The sequence below is a fragment of the Stegodyphus dumicola genome, chromosome 10 (genome assembly GCF_044657685.1).
Source record: "Stegodyphus dumicola isolate Sdum_Otavi_A_Nest chromosome 10, ASM4465768v1".
NCBI classification, from domain to species: domain Eukaryota; kingdom Metazoa; phylum Arthropoda; class Arachnida; order Araneae; family Eresidae; genus Stegodyphus; species Stegodyphus dumicola.
Window position 1 is genome coordinate 93,855,031 of NC_140777.1, and position 26,836 is coordinate 93,881,866.

The window sequence follows — 26,836 nt, forward strand, 5'->3', positions numbered from 1 at the left end:
CATTGCAAATGATTTAAAAAGAAAAAAAAAACAGCTACCCGAACGAAAGTATCGGTGTCTGATTGGCTATTCACCCAATCTTTCGAAACAGGTGTTATCCATAAATTTAGGCAGATTGTGATGAAAGCGTGAAGCCGGAAGTTGTTTAAGAGGGGAAAGTGATGATGAAGGTGCTCGAGAAAAAAAAGGGGGGGATTCTGAAAATATTTGCCAAAATTAGAGCAATTCCAACCTGGAAGGCCACAACCCTTCCGACGCCAATAGGAACGAGATGTCTGGAAAGTGCATTTTCAATAAACTGTGGCTTCATCAAGCTGACTACAAAGACTGGATATTGATGGATGGCAATCCTTAAATGTGGTTTTTGTCTGAAACAAATTGAAATTTCTAAAATGGGAGAGTCAGCGCTGAAAATTCACATGAAAATTAAGTTTCGTTTTATCATTTCAATTTGTTTTCACACGGTTTTGCTTAGCTTAATTTCTGTGCTTGTTTCAATTAAGCCATAAATTAATTTTTTATCACCTTCTACGAAGTTTATTCTCTTTTGCACATACTATATGTATGGGATATCGGGATTATGAGTTTATTTCTGCAGAGGGTCTGTTTTCGATTTCGCGGGAAATCTGTTGGCTCCATTTCGATTTTAGGTGGCCAAGGGTGAATTCGGTAACGCTAGCCAAGAAAATGTGAAGTTCGGAAATACGTTTTGAAGCTTCAACAGACAATTAAGTATTTGGTTTAAACCTATGTTGTTGATAGCAATGCATAATTTTTGCTAATGGCGATACAATTATTAGTTGAAAATAACTAATTAAAAATTTTTTAATATTTTTAAAGCTGAAAACAACTAATTGAAACTAATTTTCATGAATTAACTAGACGCAAAATTAACTTTCATGAATTATTAATGTTATTGGGTAGAAGTTTAACTGAAAATATACATTCCGTATTATATATATATATATATACAGTACAAAGTCCGAGGTCTGGACTCGTCGGGACTTCGGCAATCCCAGATTTGAGATTTTTCCGGATATTAGATCATTTTAAATCTACTAAGATGGCACGTAGAAATTAGAAAATTGAAAATATGAAATCGTGCTTTATGAAATAATGAAGCATTTATGATTTAAAGGGTGCGGCCATGTGAGCTCTGGCACTGGTTCTGGCTTTATGTGAATAACAAATCAGTTATTCTTAATTCAAATAGCACTAAATATAATTGTTTGTCCTATGAGTATCATTAACAAAATCTATTTTTAGCATAAGGAAAGAAATTTCTGCTAAATCTCCCCTTGTCAACATTTTAGCGCATTAAACTTAAATCTGTAATCGGATAATACTCTATTATTTGGCGTCGCTGCATGATTCATCACTCAAGTTGTCATCCGTTGATATACATGCGGTGATGAAAGCAAAATACAATAAATAATGATTCGCGATTTCGGCATCAAGGATATAAAATATTAGTTGGTGTAAAATTAACAAATGTTTCGGTTTAAGATTATGCCAAGCAGATACGCAGCTATGGAGTCAAGTTACTAATCACACAAATTTATACTAAAATAATTATTTCTTCAATAATGAGATATTTTATTTAGCGCCAAACTGAGATTAAGAATCGGGATTTCCGGCATGTTTTTTTTTTTTTTTTTTTTTTATGATGAGGAAAAAAATCTAACGCGCGTGCGTAAAGCATATCAGGTTCAGTGTTCCTCCTTACTTGCTTGGGGAACATTTAAATGACCTGACTCGGAACAGGGAGCTTACTAAAGATATGTTCAATAAATGTGGGAAGTAGACAAGATACACAGGAAGGGTATACGAAACCCTTTATTTTTTCTCTCTTTACAATGATTTCCGGACTTCAGAATACAGAGACCAACCACTTGTGGTCTGAACGTAAGAATATAAAAATATTAACTAAATTCTAACTAAACTAACTTTGGATTAATAAACAAGGGTCTACTTGAAGATTGGTCGTATATTAACAGAAAGGCCGTATGTAGTACAGAGAGCTGTTAACACTACGATACGTTTAAAATTATCAAGAGGATTAAACCTCTGGCCTTGAAGGCAACCAGCAACCGAGTAAAACTGCTAAGGCAAGCGGCCTGCTTCTACTAACTCCTTCCTCTCTCTCTTGCTTGGCAAAAAGCCACAACTTAAGTACTTGGCGTTCGCAAGACAAATTTGCATAAATAAGTTAAAGCTTTTAATTCTGGCCGGAAGTAGAAAATAAGAAGTGATAGTAAAGATTTAAAATAAAATAAACGTTAGTAAAACTTAAGATCCTTACAAGCATATCCCTTCCCTTCAAAAAAGCCCTAAAAAATTGGTTGTTGGTGGCTTTGAGGTCCGGATTTTAGATCATTCCAGATATTGCATGTCCAGATCTCGGACTTTATATATATACATCTTTCAAAATATATATATATATATATAATAAAAAGTGTATATTTTCACTATTCAAGTATTCACTGTGACAAGTAATCTTATCTTGTCACCTGAACAGGCCTCTGTGGAAAGGGGCTTTTCTGTAAATCAAGTAATCTTATCTTGTCACATTAACAGGCCTCTGTGGAAAGGGGCTTCTCTGTAAATAAAGCAATTGAAATTGAAAATCTAAGTGACTCATCGTACATTTTTCAACGCACAGTATTTGATTACATAAAATTTTCTGGAGCTGTTCTTAATATCGAAATTAATAAAGAAATGAGATCAGCAGCAGCTTCTGCAAGAAGTGGAGTTCGTTATTTAGAAGTTCAGTATTTAGAAGAACAAAAATCTTTAACTAAATCTGAAAATTCAAAGAGGGAAAGAAATATTATTGAGGAAGAAATTGATTATATGAAGCAGAAGAACAAATTTCTTCAAAGGGACATTAAAGATGTTAATGAAGAAGTAGATGCTTTAGCAGATGAAGCTGAGACCAGCAGGAACATTGATTTGTTTATCAAAGCAAATGAACTTAGAAGAATAGTTAAAGAAAAGGAAATAGACATAAATAAATTAGATGTTAAAATGGCTGAAAAGATTTCAGATTTAAAAAAAGCACAAATGTTTTGTATCTTTTATTGTACAGTTTATTATTCTAGTATCTTTCAAAAAACCAAGGAAATAAGTTGTATGTTTACAAATCAGTTATTTTAATCTGCAAAATATTCTTACATTGTGATTATAATAGTAGTTGACTGTGTTTAAATAAATATCAAATAAGTTAAATAATAATCATGTAAATCTCTAAAATAGTGACTATTATTAGTGTAAAATACACTTATACATGTTTTTCAAGAAATTATGTCCCTAATTTAATGTTATCTACTTCATAACTTGTAGGGAGTTAGTTTAATTTTAAAAATTGTTTTATGGTAAGTATTAAATTGAATTTAATAATAGTGCATAATACACACTTCTGTTAGTTTCTTAAAGTGAAATTACAAGCATGAAGTCGGTTGTATGGATAATTGCTTTATTCTATTCATTTTTTTTTTTTTTTTTTTTTTTTTTTTTTTTTTTTTTTGTTTGCTTATAGGTCCTTAATTTTTTCTTTGATGGTCCTTAAAAGTCCTTAATTTTCATGTAAGGAAATGTGTACGAACCCTGTTATAATTTCTCTTCTATCTCTTTCTTCATATTTTTCCTGAGACGTAACTAACAGTTCTTTTTTATCCACTTCAAGATTTCAATCTTCTGCTTTTTAAACTTTTTAGTATGACTATGACTGCTTTTAGAATGCTGAAACTTACTTCTTACTTGAATTTCAACTTCCCCAGCAGTATCATTTGGTAAAATATCATTATCATTATTTAAAACATTGCCATCCCTTTCTTCTTTGTCACTAGTTTCTGCAATTCGTGGGGGAACAACAACAATATCAGTTTCATTCTGGTCATTATTAACATTATCATCATTTGTTTTTTCATCAAAAAATCTTTGAAGGGCTTCCTATAATGTAAGATATCTCGTTCTAGGCATTTTTAAACAACCAGAACATGAACTAGAACATCGAAAGGAATGAGTGAAAAAGGAGATTGACTACCCGTTTCCTGCTGACGTTACATCAGCGCAACACCTGTTTTGCCTTGCTTCCCGACACAAATATAAATATCTGACTGATGTAATGTTCTGATAAACGGTGACCTTGACTAAAAATAGATCACTCATAAAGATGGCGATTCTTTCGTTAAATATTTTCAGCAAAAATACCCGGTCGAAAATTTTGCTTAAAGTATGAGATTAATTATTATAAACAAAATGATTGTTGAAGGCAAATATTTTTTTACAGAAATAATCTTCATAATATTCCCTACACAAAATCATCTGCTGGTATAAAATATCTTAGGTATTTATATTTATATACGCATTTATTTTGACCGTTGCGTCAACGCAACACCAGGGGCTAATGGGTTAATGTGATATTCTTTATATTGATACGCATTAAAAACAAGTATATTAAATACACCTGGCTATTCTCGTATAAAACAAAATCGGTTAGTATGCGGTGCCGTGGAAATTAGAATCAAAGAATATGTATTGTTAAGAAGGAACAACTTCTCTGCAACAGGAGTGGCTCCATTCCAACATAGAGGAAAACAGCTGCGCATGGGCAAAATATCTGTCGCCAAAGCTCGAAGCCGGTGTCAAAGTTCGAAGGTCACGTTATAAAGAGTTCATAAAATGAATATCGTTTAAAATTTCTTAAAACTTTAAAACAAAAAAAAATATTTTTTCATGCAAGTAAATTAATTAATGGAATAGTTATTTTTGAGGAAAAAAACTATGAAAATCCATGTTTAAATTATTACTAAATATCAAAGAAGAAACGTTATGTGTTCTTCAATTTCCTGTACACATCGCGAAGAGGGAAATTCTGGCCATCAGGTTCCGTCGGCAAATCCTTTGGCAAATTTTTCCTCCGCTTTCTAGCGGCGTAATAGCATTACGTCTATCGAACCTTTACATATTGAATACTGTCTTTCTTTACATAGACGTTTTTTGGTTAGAATAACCTCCATGTATTCTATTCTAACCTCCATATGCGATACACATGAGATTTGGCGGCATTATGATGAGCAGTAAACGTTTCATTTTGGTGTTGGCGACAATTTTGAAAATAGTGCCATGGCTTTACCGTATACTAAGATTTTACCACAAAATCTTTTAAACCTTTTCTTTTTAATAAATGCCTTATTTGTCATTTTGCAATAAAATTATAAAACAAAATAGTAATCAGTCATCTAGGCTAACCATTAAATATTCTCTTAAATGTCGTTGATTATTCTATTTCAATTTTTAAGTAATTATCTTTATTTTTATGTTATTCGTATCATTTAATGTTGCTTCTTCCCTCTAAATTTTTTTATTAGTAGTAAATAATACTTTCAAATTTCAGGATTTTCTCTGGCATACTCCTGAAATTAATTCTAGCAGTATGATGACATGCCATCATGAAATGTAATGCACATATTTTTTGCTTATGAATGCTGCTGAATAAATATCTGCATTAATTAAAAGTATTATTAAATATATTTCTTTCTTTCATTTAGCTGCAAAATTTCTGCAGAAAAAGACATTTTTTAATCCAGATTGGGCAGATTCTAATCTCAATCTTCAGTGGCGAAAACAATTCCTATTATAGTTAACATAGTAATGCTTTGAAGATTATAAGTCAGATGTAATTGGTAAATTTTTGTGTTTTCAAGTAATACCATAGTTAATTTACCTCTTAGCACAGCCGACATGCATTATACGGATGGACTGGAATTTTCTTAAAACACACCTGAAAAAGTCAGGAAATTTCATTCCTATGCTGTAGTGGCAACCCCGTCATTGCCAATTTTCTTACCTCCTGAGTGAGTTGCACAATGTTTCCTTCCAGCGATGAATTTCAAGATGGTTTGAGATAGCATAGTGATTTGGTTTGAGCAGACATGGGCAGGTCATGAATTTTGTCTTTGTCTGCCACAACAGCCGACTGTGACAGTCCATCACTTGATGTCCATAAGATGCTGCAGTAATATGGAAATTTAAGGGATGCTTTTCCTATAGTATGGCTCATAGAATTACACATACACGAAGTAAATTAGATGGATGTGAGTAGCCAAGTTCTGTGCCTTGCTGCAAGTTCTGTGCCTGTTTGCATTGTTCTGTGCCTTCCAAGTACATATTCTTGATTCTTCACAATCAAGATTTTACCACAAAATCTTTTAAACTTTTTTTTTTTTTTTTTTTAATAAATGCCTTTAGGATATCGGCTGGCACAACATGAATAAATTTAGTGCTTTCCAAAATAATTTTAGCTAAGGAAAATTGCACTTCTAATTTTCCAGAAATGTGGTGCTTTAACACCTACATGTATGATCTGGTTTTCATGGCTGCTTTTGCTAGGATTGGTGAGTGGCTTGATGAAATATATATGCAAGAGAAATATATATAATATGATACACAAATCAAAATGCAATATAATTATTAAAAATGATACATAATGCTGCCCTAAACGTGCATATTCAATGAGCGAAACCAGAGAACCTGTGACAAAGAAATTGCAGCTAATGAGTGGTAATGTATCAAAATTTAAATGTTGTATAATTCATGCAAATTTCTTGCACGCATGCATTTAAAACTGTCACACACATGGAACCATACACATATGTGGTGAGCAGCTATCGAAGTCACAAAATATTTGAAAATATCGAGCTTTTATCTCATTATCACTGTTGTGGATTTTATGTTTATAATTAATAAATTGATAATGTATTCTCTGGATGCATATAATGGATGATGCTTCTCAAGTCACCACTGTAATATATTGGGTATACCACTATAGTGTAGTAGGTCACAACACATGTTGTTATGTTGGAAGAGAGCTGCTACTCTCAACATTAACAACTTTTATATCTAACCAAAAACAAGTAATATGATGTGTACGTTAGAGATGGGCAAAACTGCTCCTTTAACCTTTTAACTGGCATGCCCAAAATATTCTCGGGTACAGCACTGGTATTCCAAAATGTCACGCCCAAATATTACTCAAGCTTAAATTTTTTTTTTTTTTTTTTTTTTTTTGAGTGCATCGTATTGTTACACCCGAATATATATCATGAGAAGTTTATTTTGGCTTCAGTTCAACAGGTGGCAGCATTTTATTGAAAGTTTCAAAAGATAGAGGTTAAAGTTCAAAGTGCGCTGCATTTTTTTGATTTTTTGACTGTGAGGCAAACATTTCATTTTTTAAATAAAAAAAAAATTGACAATTTATGCACCCAAATCATCAAAATAACTTGACAGTTAAAAGGTTAAAGGATTAAATTGAAACCATTCGCTCACTGAAATGAATCAGTTCTTTTTAATGATTAATGCACTCGGAACAGGCGTGGATCAAGAGCAGTGTGGAAAGATAGGGGAAAAACAGAAAAAAATTAACAAGGAGTGGGATCACTGGAATCAACTCAACCAAGCCACTCACTCTTTGGACTGGATTTATTCAAATTCTACTTTTGAGATTCCCTAAAAGTTTTGCTGTATATAAGTACTTATATAATAAGAACATTTGGCTAAAAGGATTAAAAAACTTAGTAAAATAAGGATAAAAAAAGGATTCTTTTTTTTTTAATTTCAAAGAACAATTTTTTTTGTGACACTGTTCAAAGCATGTTTTGTCTTTTTGGTACATGCATAGACCCACATTGCATGTTTCGCACATGTATCTTCTTCTATGAGGTTTCTTCCTTGTGCTGCAAAATGTACACTGCCTGGTGAATTTCACTGGTATATGTCCACCCTTATTTAGTTTCTTTCATCTGGCACATCAAATTTGTGGTTTTTTATGTAATGGGGTGGGGGCTTGGTCTTTTTGGCTTTGGTACAAATCATTCGTTTCCCATTCATACTTATTTTATTCGTATTTCGTCCCCAAATATTCAGAAAATATTTTTAACTTAAATAAAACTTTACGCGATTTCTATTTTTAATTATAACAAAGTATATTTACATTAAATTTAAACCACAGGAAATAATTTATAAAATCACAATACTAGCTTGGGGAGCAAGTGTGTTGAGGTCAAAGAAAAGTCTCTGGAAAAGAAAGACCTTTTTACTGGGCAGGTACATGTATTGTCTAGTAATAAAATTACCCTGTGATTTCAAAACCCTTTATCTATATCCGGGTAAAAATAAACATTCCTATTTGAGAAGCAAGCAAATGCCATTGTGAAGAGCAGTGGTTTCAAGGCACAACTACCGAGCCTCTAGAGCATTGTGACACAATGTTCTAGTGGCGTAGTGGTCGTGCCCTGAAACCGCAAAGCAAATTCCATACATACAGAGGGGTTTTTTTTTATATATGTGCAGTTTAATTATTGCTATTTTTTATTGTTTATGATAGAAATCATGATGTGTGATGAAAAACTTTTGAAATTTAAAGTTGTTTATATTCTTAAAAGGAAGTTATTTTGTCTCATTGAAAATGAATTTTGAAAGGCATCCGATTTGAAAGTACTAAGACCTAAAACACGTATGATTCTGCAGTCATTTTGTGTTGTTTAGAGGTAATAGACCAGTAATCAATTTATTTTCATTCAAAAATTTTGGAAAGAAGAGGAGAAAAAAATTAAACTGGTGGTTTTGGGTGCGACCACCGCGCGTCGAAGGGTTAAAGAACTGCCAATTCTGTTTTTACTGGAGCGCTAATCATTTGTTCAGTAAAGTGAATATGTTCTGCAACGTAACATTTGTCTGCATGCAAACACGATCAGAAATGCTTTACTGCCTGAGATACAGATACAATTACAGTTACATACAGTTTTCTAAATTAACAATTTTAGGTATATGAAATAATGGACAATTAAACAAACACTTAGAAATAAATAAGAGTTCAGGAGTTCTGTTACAGTTAAACGACTGCAAATGTATTTCAAATATAAATGATTTTTATGAGAAATTATTCTGTGCTGAATAAATTCAATTATCACAACATGGTTTTCTTTTCTTTTTAATTAAAGCAATTTTAAACCTATCTGTATTGCTTCTAACAATGGCATGTTATTGTAAAATTGTTAAATTGATTTTTAATAAGTTTTAAACTAATTTTAGTATGAAGTACTGGTCCTGCTGCGTCAAGCGTACGACAGATTTTGACAGTTTCTTAGAGCAGATAGGATGTACAACTGGAAAACATAAATGGCTTAAAGATAAAGTATGTTCTTGTTTCTTGGACTATATAACTTTTTTAGATGTATTATACTTAAAAAACAAAATGTTATTCCTACATAAAAATATATTTGTTATATAAATATATTTTATGAAATAAGCATAGCTAATAATTAGTTCTGCATAGTTTTAGAGTGTTAGATGATCATTAAAGAAATTATATTATTATTAGCATCTTTATCAACTGCATTTACTTTATAATATATATTTTCTGTTGCAGAACATGGAACAAAGAGCTAAATGTCGCTATGACTGGCATCAAACAGGCAATTCTGTTGTTATTTCAGTTTATTCAAAATGTCCTTTACCTGATTTATCATTTGTTGATGCAAATCCAGTGAAACTGCATATATATATAACATTTGGAGAAGAAAAAACTGTATTTGATGAAGAGCTCATTTTGTATGGTGTAAGTAATATTTTTATATTAAATGATTTTTAGCTTTCAGCCTCAGAATTTTAGTAATACTATTTTGTGGTTGGTTGCTTATTTGAATATGGCAGTGCTTGTTGCAACAACTACTCATTATACCTACCTTCTTGTTACACTGACCAGTACAAAAATCTTCATCTGATGAGAATTATATTAAATCTTTCATTATATTGACCCCTTGTTCTAATGTCCTTTTTCTGAGAGATACAAAGGGTCATTATGGTGAACTTCAATTTTATTTTTATATGTTATGAAAAAAACTGCAATGATTTTTAGGGGTAATTTTATTCTTGTGCAAAATAGAAGTCTTAAGGTCTACATATGCAGGGTAATTCAGTTAAGCATATACAAACTTCTATGACTGCACAAAGGCAAATCAGAATCCTATACAGTATAACATAGAAAATACTATTTAGATGCAGTAGATGGCACTGTAAGGTAGTGAGAGTGCTCATATATTCTTTCAGGATATCACCATTAGTAAATTACCTGGGAGGTAGTAATATGCCTAGATTCTTTCTTTTATGTTAAACGTCTAGTGTATAATATACCTTTTGAAAGTGATCAGAACCTGGTAGCAATAATCTTATGTACAGTTTTATTCTGACCTTGATACAATTTGGCTCTATTTACCTTCAAAGCGAAGAAGGTCACTGCCAACATGAGATTTTGAAGAACCTCCCATGGAATCCACACTCAGGCCATTTATACACTGCTGGCCATTAAAATTGCAACACCATGAAGGGAAGTAAATACAAAAAAAAAATATTTATTGTATGTAATCAGTATGGCACGAAGACAAAATGATCAAATTTGTAAGCAGTTCAGGGGTTTACAAGGGTGTGAAATTAGTAGAAACAGCTGTCACCCATGTCAGCTAAAACAGCCCTTACTTGGTTAGGCATGGAGTCGAACTGGGCTTGGATGACAGAAACAGGCAACTTATGCTGTTTCAAGTCTATGTCATACTTCAAGTCTGTATTAGCTGGAGAGAGATGGCGGACCAATCTCTCAGAAATCCGTGACCAGATGTTTTTAGTGGGTGACAGATCTGGAGACCTTGCAGGCCAGGGCAGCTGTTGAATACCCTGTGTATCAAGGAACATCAGAACATGACGTGCAACATGTGGTCTTACATTATCTTGCTGAAAGATGGCATTTGGCAGATGTTGAAGACAGGGCACAACCACTGGATGTAAGATGTCAGAAATGCACTAATCTGCATTCAAATTACCATCAATCCAAACTAGACTTGTGCATGTCATGTACCCAGTGGCTGCTGAAACCATTGCAATAGGTGAAGGGCTCCTAAATTGAATGCAAGCAGGTGACGTGCTGTATCCTCGGAACCTCCAGGCATTTATATGGCCATCAGAATACTGCAGGCAGAAGCGTGACTCGTCTGAAAAGACCACATCGTGCCACTCCTGTATCCAACTTTTTTGTTCGACGTACCAAAGTAGGGGTCTTTCTCTATGCTGCATTGTCAAGGGAAGCTGAAGTAATGGTTGTCATGCTGATAGTCCACGCTGCTGCAAATGTTGATGCACCATACAAGCGGACACTGGGCATGCCGCAAAAATGCCCATTTCCTGACTAATGGTCTGTGATGTGGTTGTACAATTTGAAAAGCTGACCTCACAATATGGCTATCCTCTCGAGCGTTACTCATGGGAGGGCACTGAGATCCTGCTTGCCATTCAATATGACCCTCAGCAACCCATTGATTCTGTATTCGTATGACAGTGGTCAGATGTCAACCAGTGTGGCGAGCAATATCACGGAACAATAATCCACACACTCGATATGCAATGATCCTGCCTCTATCAAATTACAACACTTGCTGGTAAACATTTATTATTATTATTTGAGTCCTAACACGATATTCTAAGCAAACTCCAACCATACAAAGCGCCTTCCGAATGAGAAATCCACTACACAATTTTTCTTTTATACAGTGTTTCAGATGTCATTTCTCTTTCCTGTGTCATCTTAAATGCATTGAAATACTAATCATTGGGATCATAACGTATCCCAACATCTTCTTCCTTTCATGTGATTTTGATGTTCATCAGATTACTCCTTCCTTGTGTAGTAATTTTAATGGCCAGCAGTGTATTAGAATGCTGTGCTAACATCTCCCGTAAGTTCACGTCACTCCTGCTGTTAGTTGATGTCATGTTCGTTAACTCATCCTTCCATCAACTTAGAGATCCCACTTTCCATAGTCGTTGCCAAACACAAGATCTTCTGCACCTTCATGTCCATCTGGCAAGCTCGTTGGGATGACTCGAACACTGGGCGACAAGCCTACTCCATCTTTCCTGTGATCTCCAACAAGAGGCCTAAAACAGACTTCTATCTACAACAAGCTTTTACAAATCACAGAAGATTTCCCACGTACCTCAGCAGGTTCTGCAATAAAACCTCTAATTTTATACTAGCATACCCAAAACATTGTAAGTTGAAGCACTCAACATAAGTAATACACTAATGTTAAATCTGTAACTTCTTATAATCTCTTAAACACATTTGAATTGGGACATCTCAATTTCTCCTTTTCATATGCATCATGCATAGTAGAAAGCGATAATATTTAGACTGAACGTTTCAGACTATACTTTTTCTGACTTTTAAACTTTCTTCATGCCAAATAATTTGAAGAAAATTATAGTAACTTGAAATTTTGAGCTTAATTATTACTTAGTGGCCATTTTTACTTACTTGTACGAAGTAAAGGAAGTATTGTAATCGTGAAAATTTTCGGGTATCACATTTAAACAAAAATATATATTTTGACTGCTATTATGTAATAATGTAATTATTACTTAGTGGCCATTTTTATTTCCTTGTACGAAGTAAAGGAAGTATTGTAATCGTGAAAATTTTCGGGTATCACATTTAAACAAAAATATATATTTTGACTGCTATTGGATGTAATTTAACAATGTTTTGGCATCATATCTGTACATAAAGACAGAATAAAAGATTCTTTTTCCCAAAACAAGTTGTAAAAAGGATTTAAAATAGATTCAGAAGAGATTTTTTCATGACGTCTGTACATAGTATGTCTGTATATATGTGTATATGTATCTTGCATAACTAAAAAACCAGCGGCCTCAGAACATTGAAATTTTGTATATAGGACTGATATAACGAGGAGTTATGCACCTCCCTTTTCGGTTGCAATCGGCCATACTTAAAAGTATATACATATACCCACCCACTCTGTTACTCGGTTCTGTGAGCTCAGTTTTTTAAATTCTTGCTGGTAAGTTGTGCCTTTTTTTGCTTTAAAAATGATTTAATTATGTTGTTCTAATCTTCCGATTAAAATTTTTATGCCCTTAGTAAACCTGCATGCAATAATTGTGGAATTATCATCAGTTTAAAAGTTGATTAAGTGCAGCTAAGCTTCATTTTTTTACTATAGCAGCCATATTTGTTTACATATGAAACTTAGCAGAATATTTAGTCAGTTTCTGTACCTTCAGTGTTGTTTTTCCAAGCGGGACCAAAAGTAAACTTTGAGTTTTGTGCACTGAGAAATCTGCCTTCTTACCCATTGGCCGCATTGCTTGTCTTTGTGTAGAAACTCCAATTTCAATTGTAAAAATTGATTTTTAATTGTTTTAACTGTATTTGGTGTTTTAGATTTTTCAATTTTTATAACAATATTTTGAGGTTTTATGTATTTTTGCCTTGTTGTGAAGTGAGAATTGAATTAATTGAATGAGAATGTATATCTCTAATAGAATTCAAGGAAATAAGTGTAAATGAAATGCATCTAATTTAATATTTGATACAAGGAAGGCTTCTGGTGTACACATCAGATTAAAAAAAAAAAAAAAAAAAATTAATGCTGTTTGAACCAAATAAAATTTCAGACTCCCATTTTCCATGTTCTGTCACTCTAGACAGCACTGCAAACATGCACTTCTGTCTGGAACTCTCTTAGGTTTACTGGAAAATGTTACTACAGTACAAAGTCTTTAATCCGGACGTCCATTATTCCGAATAATCTATAATCCAGACCTCAAAGCCACAAACTTACACATGCACGTAATGCATTTACGCATGCACGTTTGATGCGCGCGTCCGCTACACATGCGCGTAAAGCCAGTAAAGCGTTTAACCATACGCGGCTTCCGATAGTGAAGAAAGTTACAGAGAACGTTATTGAAAATGAAAAGATTTCGATTGCCAAGTTAGTCGGTATTCTCGACACAGCAATTACAGGACTTGAACAGTGGAACTTTGTAACTGAACAAGAAATTATGTCTGTTTATAGAATTAAAGAGAAAGTAGCACAAAAAACGAAGCAGCTTAAGCAACTTACATTGATAGAAATGTTTACTAAAGTAAACAAATAAATATTAAGCTTTTAATTTTGATACCTTTTAGATCATGATTGCTTTTTATTTCATAAATTACAGTTTCATATTTTTAATTGTATTATTTTTGCATTTACGTCCCGGCGCGCAATGAACTGGAAGTTGATTTGTCAACACTATCGTTATCTTCAGAGCAGATGTTTTTATTTTATTCGGCTTATAATTCCTTACTAAATGTAGTATTTCATTTCGATGTACTCCGTCTTTGATATGATTTAAATCAAATTCCTCATCATTATAAATACCACGAATACAAATCAAATAGTTTTCTGGTTGCAATTTTCTAATTTCGGCTATGCGTCAGGTATGCTTTACGCATCCGTGCGTTGAAAGAAATGTTTAATAAAGTAAACAAATAAATATTAGGCTTCTTTTTTGGTAAATTTTGATACCCTTTAGATCATAATTGCTCATTATTTTATAAATTACGGTTTCATATTTTTAATTTTATAATTTCTGCATGCCATCTTACCAGATTTAAACTGATGATCTATAATCCGGAAAAATCGATAATCCGGAATCACCGAAGTCCCGACGAGTCCGGATGAAAGACTTTTGACTGTATTAAAGAATAACCCATCTAAATACATTTTATTTTTCTATGTGAATTTTTAGCATCTCTTATACTGATGTATTTATTATTATTGTTACTGAAAATTTTAATGAGAAATTAATGTTTTATTTTAGGTTATTAATCTTGAAAACTGTTCTGTGACTTACCTTGGTAGTAAAGTAGAAATTAAATTAAAGAAAGCAGAGCCAGTAGGTTGGAAAGACTTAACACTGCGAGACAAGATAATGGACATTGATACCATGACTATACAAGACAAATGACAAATATTCTGAATTGTGCATAACTTTTCATTCATTTTGTTTCATTTGCACTTGTGTACTGTAAAGTTTTAGTATTGTTACTTAGAATAAAAATAACTTATTTTATGGGTTATTAAAATAATATTCCTTAAAGCAGTTATCAGTATTACAGATTAACTATTAAAATGAAAGAGTAGTTTGTTTCCCTAAAATCTGTCTTTAAACCCAGATATATAAATTCAGATGTAAGATGAGAGTTCTAATCATCAGAAAAATCATGTAAAATTCAAAACAATTTTTTATTAATGAAAAATTCATAGTTACATATCCTAATAATGGGAACTGTGAATTCTCAGTGAATAAATAATTTTTTTTTATTGTCAATTGGTATTAAATATAATTCCTAATAAAACTTTTATACAAAAGTCACCATTTGATATAAGAATAGTATCTAGCTTAGATGCTTTTAATATACAGATGTATATTGTTGGTGTTCAAGAAAGTATGTCCTGAAGCTACGAAGAAATTTTAAAATGTGAGTCTTAGCAGAATGACAATTCAAAACAAAATTGAAAATTTCTTCTGATGATGTTGTTTAAAAATTACAGATTGCTGCCACCAAATTTAAATACTTTTCTCTAGCAGCAGATGAGTCAACAGACATTTCTTCAACAGCTCATCTGCTTTTGTTTGATAGAGGAATTTCTAAAAATTTTGAAGTAACTGAACAACTTGTTGGAATGCGTTCAATGAAAGGGTGAACAATTGGAGCTGATATTTTATCCTCTATTTTAAATTTGTGTTCTGTATATAATTTTGATACTAACAAACTTGTTAGCATCACTGCTGATGGAGCTGCAGCCATGATTGGAATTCAGAATGGCATGGTGAGTCTACTGAGAAACCATTTATATGATCGAGGCAAAGATTTGCGTGGGTACCATTCTATCATGCACCAAGAACAGCTGTGTGCAAAAGAACTAGGATTTGACTGCCTAATGAAGGTAATACATGAGCGATACAATCAATTTTATTCTCTCACATAGTTTCAACTACAGGCAATTTAAGGAAATCCTAGAACACACAGATACACCACATAATGATCTGCATTACTCTGAAGTATTGTGGTTGAGCCATGTAGAGGCTTTGAAAAGGTTTGCTGGTTTGATTGATGAAATAATATCATTTCTTGAAGAAAAAGGTAAGCAAACTAAGATGTTAAAAAAACCATCTTTCAAGTGTGACTTAGCATTTTTAGTTGATGTGACAGCCCATCTGAATGACATAAACAAAAAATTAATGTGAAAAAAACCATGTCATAAGTCAAAACGTTTTTTAAGTCAAAACTAGCCAGTGCAATATCTGCTTTCAAACTAAAACACCAGCTGTTCTCAAACCAGCTTGGTTGTCACCTTACCTGAAGAAACTCAAGGAAAATTTTCTTGATAAACAACTGGTTATTCAGATCAAATAAAGATACTGCTTACTTCATTTGAAAAGCAATTTACAGATTTTGAGTTGCACAAGGCTAAATTTAAACTGTTTGGGGATCCATTTTCTGTTATAGTCGAAGAAGCTCCAGAAGATGTTCAAATGAATCTTACTGATTTACAAACTTCTGAATCTGGCAAATCCAGATTTTGTGATTATGACATTCTTGAATTTATAAAACTTGCTAAATTTTTGCATTTAAAAAATAATGCGAGCAGATGGGCTCCATGTTTGGTAGTACTTATATATGTGAACAAACATTTTCTTTTATGAATTCAAGTTGTTAGTCAAAAATAAGAAATAAACCGACAGATCAACACTTGAAATCTGTCTTAAGAATATCAACAACTAGCTTTCAGCCAAATATATATATATATAAAATTGATAAAATTCAGTCTAAACCATCACACTAATATATTTATGTATGGCTAACTTGTACACATTTTTATTAAAATATTTATACTTTAAATAATGCACAAACATATTTTTTTTTTTTTCAAGCTGAATTGAGTGTGTTGTCCCAGTAGCACATGCAAGGGGAAAGTGAAAAACCTTGCATACATATGTAATAGTCTCAAATCAGTTTAAATTTGATATGGTACATGTCTGAATTACAAATTAAGCAACTTAATTGCACTGATACCCATTCTCCCAAAATTTTGTGCCTACGCTATTGGCCCTTGGTAACCACGTTATTTTTGCGAGTGGTCCTTCTGCTGAAAAGGTTGTGCATCCCTATTTTAATGAGATAAAAAGTATTAGATGAGAGATTAATTGTAGAATATGATAAAATATGCAATTTAACAAGATTAAAATCTATCATTTGTTTTGTATGAATTATTCATTACTAGCAAGATTTCCCAGATAAACTGTAAAGGCTAATGGAGAGCATATCCTCATTTTTATTGGAAAGCTTATAAAAAGAATTCTAGTTTTTATAAATTCATGAAGTTACCATAGTGCTTTGTTGTTGGAATTATTTTTACATTCTCCCTCAAGATTACTGTTCACTTTTTATTTTTTCTCCATTACTTCCCAGGATTACTTTATATTTCATTTCTGCCAATGCCTTATAATCGTAAGGTTAAACAAGTTAGCAATTTTTTTTTTTTTTTTTTTTTTTTTTAATATTTCACACAGTTTTGATTGCAAATATGGCTGCTGAATCACCCCTGCTAAGTGACATAGCAGAAGAAATGTATTAACTAGGAGAAATTTCAATTGCTAAATCAGTTGAAACAGATTAGTGAAAATACAGCTGACTTGGATACTCTAAGCAGTTTTGAGTTTGAAGTTGAATTTCTGAAAAAACAGAAAATTGCTTTTATTGCTTCCCAAAATTCAGAATATGAGTTATTTGATGAACATAACCGACACTTTAGCAGGTGGAGAAGGTGGGAAATTTCCAGACATACTGCCGAAAGAAAAATATCACAGATCATAACCCTAATAGAGTAAGAAAATAAATTTGCAACTTTAAGTAATGATACGGAACAAATTAAAAACCATAATCAAAAGAGTACTGAACCTATGCTGATTAAAAAAAGAAATGATCCTACCAATTATTATCTCGAATTTTACAAAAAAAAAAATCTAGTAAATTTCAAAAAGAGCTAATTCCACAAGTTTTAATTAAAAGATGAAAAAAAAAAAAAAAAAACGAACATGAAAGCAGTAATAAAACAACTGGATACTGAAGTAACAGATATTAAAAATGAACTGAAAGATTTTGGCTTTCACTTATCAGACAGATTACAAGAACAGGAATGATAGAAAAAAAATCTCTATGTACATAGGTCAGCTTTCTCATTCAGAAGATGCAATTTGCAACTTAACAAGATTTATACAAGGAGATGAAAAACCCTTTATTTATTTATTTTTTTTAAACTCCAAACAGATTACCCTCTCTATAGAAAGATTTGTGACTAAATTTCAAATCACTAAAGGAATCTTTGAAAAAATTTAAGTAGATATGATGGTTTTTAACTATTTTACAGGGTTCGTAGTGGTCCTTACAAGTGCTTATAAGTCCTTATACAGTACAAAGTTTTTAATCCGGACCTCAAAGCTACAAACTTTCTGCGCATGCACATAATACCTTTACGCAGGCCCATAATACGTTTACGCATGTGCGTTTAATGTATAACGGACGGTATAAGCTAGGCTAAAATTATCTAATTATATAATTCAGTTAATGTTGCAGATTCCGTTGTTCCTTAATCTTCTATTTGGATACAGCTTATTATTTTTTGCAGACTGTTAGAGCAATTTTATAAAAAGTAAGCTTGAATTTTCGATTATGTCAGAAAGAGTTTCTGATTCTGGGGCTGCCAAATGATCTACAAAGCGAAAGCATGTTTCAATGTCCATCAAACAAAAAGTGGATAAAGGCATATCCTTTTGTTTCTCTAACCATTCCAAAATCTATTTATCAATTTAACGCTGCTCTGCAGAAGGGGGGGGCACGTCGCAGCGCGCAATGAACTGGAAGTTGATCTGTCAGCACTATCCTCATCTTCAGGGCAGATGTTTTTATTTTATTCCGCTTATAATTCCTTACTAAATGTAGTATTTCATTTCGATGTACTCCGTCTTTGATATGATTTAAATCAAATTCCTCGTCATTATAAATATTACGAATATACATCAAATAGTTTTCTGGTTGCAATTTTCTAATTTCGACTATCCGTAATGTATGCTTTACTCATGCGCGTGTTGAAAGAAATGTTTAGTAAAGTAAACAAATAAATATTAAGATTTATTTTGTAAATTTTCATATCCTTTAGATCATAATTGCTCTTTATTTCATAAATTACAGTTTCATGTTTTTAATTTTACAATTTCTGCATGTCATCTTACCAGATTTAAATTGATGATCTATAATCCGGAAAAACCTCTAATCCGGAATCGCCAAAGTACCGATGAGTCCGGATTAAAGACTTTGTACTGTATTTGCAAATAAATTATAAAAGGTGCTTAATTTTTTTCTAAAGCACTTATATTTTTGTTTTTTGTGCTTTTTTTGCCACATCAAAGCCGCAACTAACTAAACAACTTATTCTTTCTTATCTGGGGCATCAGATTGTGAATCATACTTCCGGAAATAGCTTTCTCCGCATTAACGCAACCTTTAACTTTTGATTTGCGCGAGTATAGACAGGTGCACGTCGTTCTATTGATGAAAGAGTTGTGAAAAGGGGTAGAAAATTCCGGTATATTTTCACATACTTTTCCTTCCACCCACAAATATTAGACGTTCCAAATCCCACGTGGACAGTTCATATTCGCATTTATTACGATCGAATATGAGAGATATGTATGAATATTTATAATATATTATTTGCAGTAAATGCTGAAGTTAGGTAAACTTTAAAAATGGGTAACTGTGATTTTAACACAGATTGGCTTTCTAAGGAAGAATATTCTGAATGGCTTAAACACAGCGAAAGTAATCGCAAGGCCATGTGTTCCTGGTGTAAAACTGAAATCAACATAGCCTCCAGTGGAACGGTGTAGCACCAGGGTACCTGGATTAACGAGAACCCTACCCCTTGTAGAACGACTAAGTTTTTTCGAATCATGTCCAAAAAATAACTGGAACATAAAATTGAACAGGTGAAAAACTCAAGTTACATAAATCTCACATCCATGAGAACCAGTGACAAACGTTGCAATAATGGATGGCCGTGATCATAATAATGAAAAAGTACTACTAAGTTGCACAGAAATAATCCTTAATTTCCATCATCCGCAAACTTTACTAGCATCATTGCAGCTCTAAATCCCTCAGTTAACTTTTCGGCAGTAGACTTTGCAGCACGTATTTTTGCTATGTGATCGATCATACTTCAAAGGAAGCTGCTGACTTTTCTATCTCTTAGCCATCTGACTGCTTCTCCAAGATCTTCTGGGGGCGGTTGAATAAGTTCCCTGGCGTTCTGACTGCGGGGAAGTGCTATCTTCCTTCTTGGCGCTACTGGCACTTTACTTGGGAGTATGGGAAAGTCATCGTCTAACTTGACAAACTCTCTAGGTTTGGCGGTGGGCTTTCTCTCAGATCTCTTCTCTAACTTCCTTCTATAATATCGACAACCTCGATAACTGCTGACATGATTTTCCTGACAATAAATGCAGGTGGGTGCTTCATCTTGTTTGAGGGGACATTCCTTGCTCCTGTGAGAATTGCCACACTTGCAACATCGCTCAGGATTAGTGTTTAGGTGCTGAGAGTGACACCTGTACCACAGTATCGGCCTCTTCTTGGAATTATATTTCTCAACCTTAACGTTAAAACTGAACATGTTGTTCAGATTAAAAATTGCATGGCCAGCTTGATTCTTCCTCAGCTCAAGCAAGTAAATTGGGAGTTTCTCAAAATTCTTCGATCTTCCTTTTCTAAATTGTTTGACCTTCTCAATAGGGAATTGCCTTTTTTCAAATCGTCAAAAATAGCTTCTTCATTCACCGTGTCCGGCAGGTCCTTCAATATCGCTCGGAGAGGTTTCTCACTAGGCAACTGAAAAGTGTGATACGGCATACTCTTCTCCTGCAACAGTCTCGTGGCATTATGATAGTCCTCTATCGACTTAACATAGACGTAAATTCACGCTCGCCTCGAGCTCCTCCTTGCATGCTTTTCTAAGCAGTTCATCTATCGCCATCCAATCCACACTACGCTGCTGGAACACAATCGTTGGGGGCGTCTCCTCCTTGCTGGCCCCGCCTTCGGCCGGATTTTCAGCTTCGCTCAGAACTTCGAATCTGTTTTCTTTCGAAATTTCCATACATTCTACCTCAGCAATTTTGGCAGTTTTCCTTGGCAAAATCCAGGCATCTTCTTTCACTTCGTTCATCTGCTGATTAACATCCGTTTTAGGTTTCTTCGCCACCTGTGCACTGGGGGAATCAACATAGCAAGTATGGGAGAGTTTTCTTTAAAGTGTTACATGGATCGTAAGTAAACGTTTTTCGGGGAAAGTGCAGAATCACCCACTGCTTAGTGCGTTTTTAAGAATTGTACAAACTCGGTATCCATGTACACATCGACCTATTTTCACTTAACCCTTAGCCTGTCGAGTAATTTTCTGTGAATCCCTTTAAAACTGTCGCTAGTTTTGGACCGAACTTCCCGTAAAATGTCGCGAAAATAACCCTAAACCTCTGAAAATTGTCAAGCAGTTCTTTTGTTATTTCCCATCCCTCCCAGAATTTTACTTCAATGATTCCGCTAAGTGAGATTGATTACTAGATATTGTTCCGTAGATGTGAGCTGTCAAGAGAATTGCAAAAGAGTAGACTCTCCGTGATTACCGTCTTAATGCCGCAGGGTACAGCTGCGAAACTTAAATTTCCTTCCCTTAAACAATCTTATCTCCTCTCTTCTCTACATATAATAAAAGAAAGAGTCTGTGTGTGTGTCTTTCGTTCGTGCTGCGCGTAAGCTAATAGACCCACGGCTACGAAATTTGGTACATAGGTGCATCTAGACAAGAGCCAGTGCACCTCGAAGCGAATTTTTCGAAACTTGAATTAATTTTTTTTAATTTTATGTTACGTGACAAAATGGGCTATAGGAAAGCGAGATTTTACTCTACACACTCCATTTTCACATCGTCATGAAACGTAGGCACTTAGCTATTTTACGAACTTAAAATAAATTTCGTGTTTCAATAAATCGATTAAATAGGAATTTATTTAACAAAGGGAGCTTAACACCTTTTCAACGGGAATTTTTCTAAAAAAGTTTATTTTTAAAAGTGTACAGTTTATTTTTCTTTGATTTTTGAACACATTAAACTTTCATCCTTGCGACTGCTTTTACAAAAAGAATTTTGGAAAAATGATAATGTTCTGTATTTTTAAAGAATTTTTTAAATGAAGCTTCTGAGTACACTTCTCACATCTTTAAAAATGTGATTTTGGCAACAATTTTCCTGTCTTGTTGATAGATTTTTGATGAAATCGCATCATTTTGAATAGTTTCATTCTTTTAGAAATATGGGTTTGGCAACAATTTTTCATCGTATTTCTTATGTCACTGTTTTTAACAGATTGGCATATTTCATTGTCATTTATATATATATATATAATACAATTTTATTGTTTTTTTTTTTTTTTTTTTTTTCTAAAGTTGTTCTGCAGAGTAAAATTCTGCGCAGAATTTTATGTTTTTTGAGTTGCTTTCATGTTATTTTTGATTTGGGGGGGGGGAATTGAATCCCGAAGGACTATTAGTTTCGTTTTGGCATTTTGCGTCGGACTCATAAATGTCGGTTCACTTTTCAAACTGTTGCCACAAAATATTAGAGTCCTGCATTATATTTGAAGAAATTAAATAATGAAAAATCTGCATAAATGTATGTACATTTCTCGTATTGTGATAAAACAACGGTACATAGAGTCATCGAATTTTGAATAACGTAATCCTCCAACGAATATGAGCACGTGGAAGACCAAATTTGAAATTTGAAATTTGTTTTATGATCGATTTCCTATTTTTTAAAACTTTGACGAATTTTTGATTAACAAACTTAAGGATTTCAAAGCGAGCAATGGCAACGTTGTGCAGAAAAAACATTTTTATCTCCAGCGCGTGAGTCTCTGTATCGGAAATTCTAAAGATGTGCTCCTTTTAAAACTATATTGGGATATTGCTGTTGCACTGGATCTTATGGTTTAAGTGCGAGGAACATGATATTTAATAAAGAAAGGTAACACACAAAATGTTAAAAAACGCCCCTTTGGACGTAATTTAAAATCTGAAACATTTCAGATTTTTTTTTTTTTTTGCTTATTTCACTGTTTGTAAGATATTAAAAAGTTTTGCATGATTTTGTTTTTTTGTTTCTTCAACGAAACTGGTTGGTTAATTTTTTATTAGGATAATTAATATTTGTATTAAGGAATATAACTTATTTTATTGTAATTTTTTTCTCTTGAAAATATAAAATATCATTAATTATACTTTGCTTTTCAGAATTTTTTGTGTTTTGTATTCTTTTATGTTATTTATTGCTCATTTCATTATTTTTAAGATGCTGAAAAGTATTGAGTGATTTTTTTAGGAAACAAAGTTCTTAACCTCCTTTATACCATTTGAGTTCTTAAGATTTTGCAAAGGGAAGTTGGTTATATATATTAGGATAATTAATATTTGTATTAAGGGATATTGTATTAATATTTGTATTAAGGGATCATTGTAATTTTGTTATATGTAATAACTTTTTTTTATGAAGTTGTTCTGCAAAGTAAAGTTCTACGCAGTTTTTAAATTTAACGTTTGGTGTTCCCTTCAGCCATTTTCCCGGTACATTTAAAAGCCAGATGAAGGCTGGCAGTGAAGCTGTTAGTTTTCAAATAAATTGGTTTTAAAATTTACCTGGTTAAATATTTAATTATTACGCATTTTTAACCTAAGTATCCTAAATCTGTATGTCACTGATTATCACAGGAGTTTCAATGCAAACTGATTTTAGTGATGCAAACTGCTATCACTAAAATTCTATTCTGACAAATATCTTGTGCAACTTTCATTCCTTCTAAGATACTGCTGAAACATTTCGTATTATTTCCGATTTTCTGTATTTTTGTCATTAATTAAAAATCTTTAAAACTTTCAGCATTTTCCTATATTCTTCAACTGCATGCAAATAATAATTATTTTAAATAATTTCTTTTTTCCTTAATTATTACATAGTTTTAAGAGAGTAATAAGCAAAACATTTGGGTGTTTTTTAAGGGTGATAATATTAATATTAAATTTGCATTTTACTTTTTCATATACATTCAAGATATTCAGAAAAATTTTCACAGGACTAGTTTCGATGGTTTTACCGAACCATCATCCTCAGCTGCAAAAGCGCAAATGAATGAGATAAGATATAATGAAAATTAGATTGTGAAAATTTGAAAATATAACGCTGATTTTTGTTGTTTGACTTTCAATTTAATGTTTGTTCGGCTTGTTATTGCATCTTAATTAAACAAAGCAATGTTGTTACTCATTAGCTTACAATATTAATTATTCAATATGGTATTTTTGTAAAGTAAAAGTGTTGCTGTACATTTGGTAAAGTATAAATAAGCATTGCATTTAATAATTATAAAAGTTATTAATTATTTAATAATTAATCATAAGAATATGAATAATTAAATTTTTTTCGGAGATATATTTTCCGGCGATATTTTTTTTCTAGGGATTCCAGCTTTTGAAGCATTATGTTCTAAATAAATGTCTTGTTTGAACATAGCATTTATTATTGACAAATCTCCAACCAAAGGAAATACCTTACTAGGGAGGATATTTAAACAAAAATTTTTATTAGAATAAATATTTTCGTTATTTTAATACTACTAATAATTACAAACATTAATTAAAGTTCACTATAGTTGAGTGAATAAGATTGCTGGATGTTGGTAGTTTGTTGTTGGCAACCGAACAGGTTAGCTGCTTGTGGTCTTTATGATTTTCCCGATGCTTAACGTGAATTCAAGACAATTTTATTTAGAAAATTACCCACGAAGGTATTCTCTTAGAGCAGATAACCCATTACTTCTTAAAAACTGTAAAATATAATCTGTGGATATTTTTCATTATACGATAACACGAACAAAATGATTTCCTATACAAAAACATATGATCAGCGCTGTTATTGCCCGCCGTATAATTAAATGCATCCATCGTATTCCTTACAATTAATTTTCCTTTTTCTAAGAAAGTTTGATTTCAGTAAAATGTACTACAGTCAAAAGTCTTTAATCCGGACTTGTCAGGACTTCGGCGATTCCGGATTATCGATTTTTCCGGATTATAGATCATCAGTTTAAATCTGGTAAGATGGCATGCAGAAATTATAAAATTAAAAATATGAAACCGTAATTTATAAAATAATGAGCAATTATGATCTAAAGGGTATCAAAATTTACAAAAAAAGAAGCTTAATATTTATTTGTTTACTTTATTAAACATTTCTTTCAACGCGCGCATGCGTAAAGCATACCTCATGCATAGCCGAAATTAGAAAATTGCAACCAGAAAACTATTTGATTTGTATTCGTGATATTTACAATGACGAGGAATTTGATTTAAATCATATCAAAGACGGATTACATCGAGATTAAATACTACATTTAGTAAGGAATTATAAGCCGAATAAAATAAAAACATCTGCCCTGAAGATAACGATAGTGCTGACAGATCAACTTCCAGTTCATTGTGCGCCGCGACGTCCCCCCCCCCCCCCGCGCAGAGCAGCGTGAAATTGATAAACAGATTTCGGAATGGTTAGATAAACAAAGGATATGGCTTTATCCATTTTTTGTAGCAATTCGTTTTTTGTTTGATGGACATCGAAACATACTTTCGTTTTCTAGATCCTTTGGGAGCTCCAGCATCGGAAATTCTATTTGACATAATCGAAAGTTCAAGCTTACTTTTATAAAATTGCTCTTACAGTCTTCAAAAAATAATAAGCTGGATCCAATTCGAAGATTAAAGAACAACGCAATCATCAACATTAACTGAAATAGATAATTAGAGCTTATATCGTCTGTTATACATTAAACGCGCACGCGAAAACGTATTCTGCGCTTGCGCAAACACATATGCGCAGTCGTAAATGTCTTGCGCGCATGCGTAAAACGCCTATGCGCATGCGTCAGCGCGGCATATGCGCAGAAAGATTTTAGCTTTGAGGTCCGGATTATGGGTGTCCGAATTAACGACTTTTGACTGTGTTTACAATGTGTCATTTTATTTTGCTCGTTTTTTATGCAAATATTCAAATTCAGATAGATATTGCATAAGTTCAGAAAGCCAACTAGTCTCCAAGCGGTAAGATAGCTGAGCACCGGTAAATTCTAGCAGCTGCATGGAAGGTTTAGGAGTTTTTCTGAAGTGCAATTGTGAATTAACAGTTTGTTTCCCTCAAAAAAATCTACCACGTAGACTTCCTTTCCCTTAGACAAATAGGTCCTGTGTGCTTTATCATAATCCAAAATCTTAAGCGTAAAAACCTTTTATGATAGCCAATGAGGACGATAAAATATTTCCTGTCTGATGTGTCAAGTTAGCAGAATTGTATATTTCTAACGAAAATTGTTTGGCTCATGTTACCCTATAATGAAAAAAAGAATCAAATTGGTTTTTAGCTTAAACAGTATTTTCATTATTAATTATATAACGAATTTCATCAATAGTATTCTTAGTATTAATTGCAGGCATGTAGTTCATAAATATAATATACACAAAGCTGTGTCTAATGATTACGGCTAATTTTTATATAAAATTTTATAGTATAAACATTTAGGTTCATAGGTGAGCCATATTTGAAAGAGTACTTGTGTATTATAAGAAAAGAGAGAGAGAAATTTAAGAATAAAAAAATTTACCCGAAGTAATATAAAAATGCAATACAACACAAAAGAGTACAATACTATTTCATGTTTTGTGGATATACTTGAAGAAACAAACATGCTTTCAGCTGTATTCGTT

General features: G+C 32.7%; 1 protein-coding gene across 1 annotated transcript in view; it reads left to right on the forward strand.

Moving 5' to 3' along the window:
• The window catches only part of mora (cysteine and histidine rich domain containing protein), an 85,099-nt gene extending 70,104 nt beyond the window's left edge, over positions 1–14,995 (forward strand). Inside the window, exons 8-10 of the mRNA XM_085825260.1 lie at positions 9,097–9,199; positions 9,434–9,622; positions 14,728–14,995. Of these exons, the coding sequence (XP_085681386.1) occupies positions 9,097–9,199; positions 9,434–9,622; positions 14,728–14,874 (439 nt within the window). The 3' untranslated portion in view covers positions 14,875–14,995. The remainder of the gene's footprint in view (positions 1–9,096; positions 9,200–9,433; positions 9,623–14,727) is intronic.
• The last annotated feature ends 11,841 nt before the right edge of the window (positions 14,996–26,836 follow it).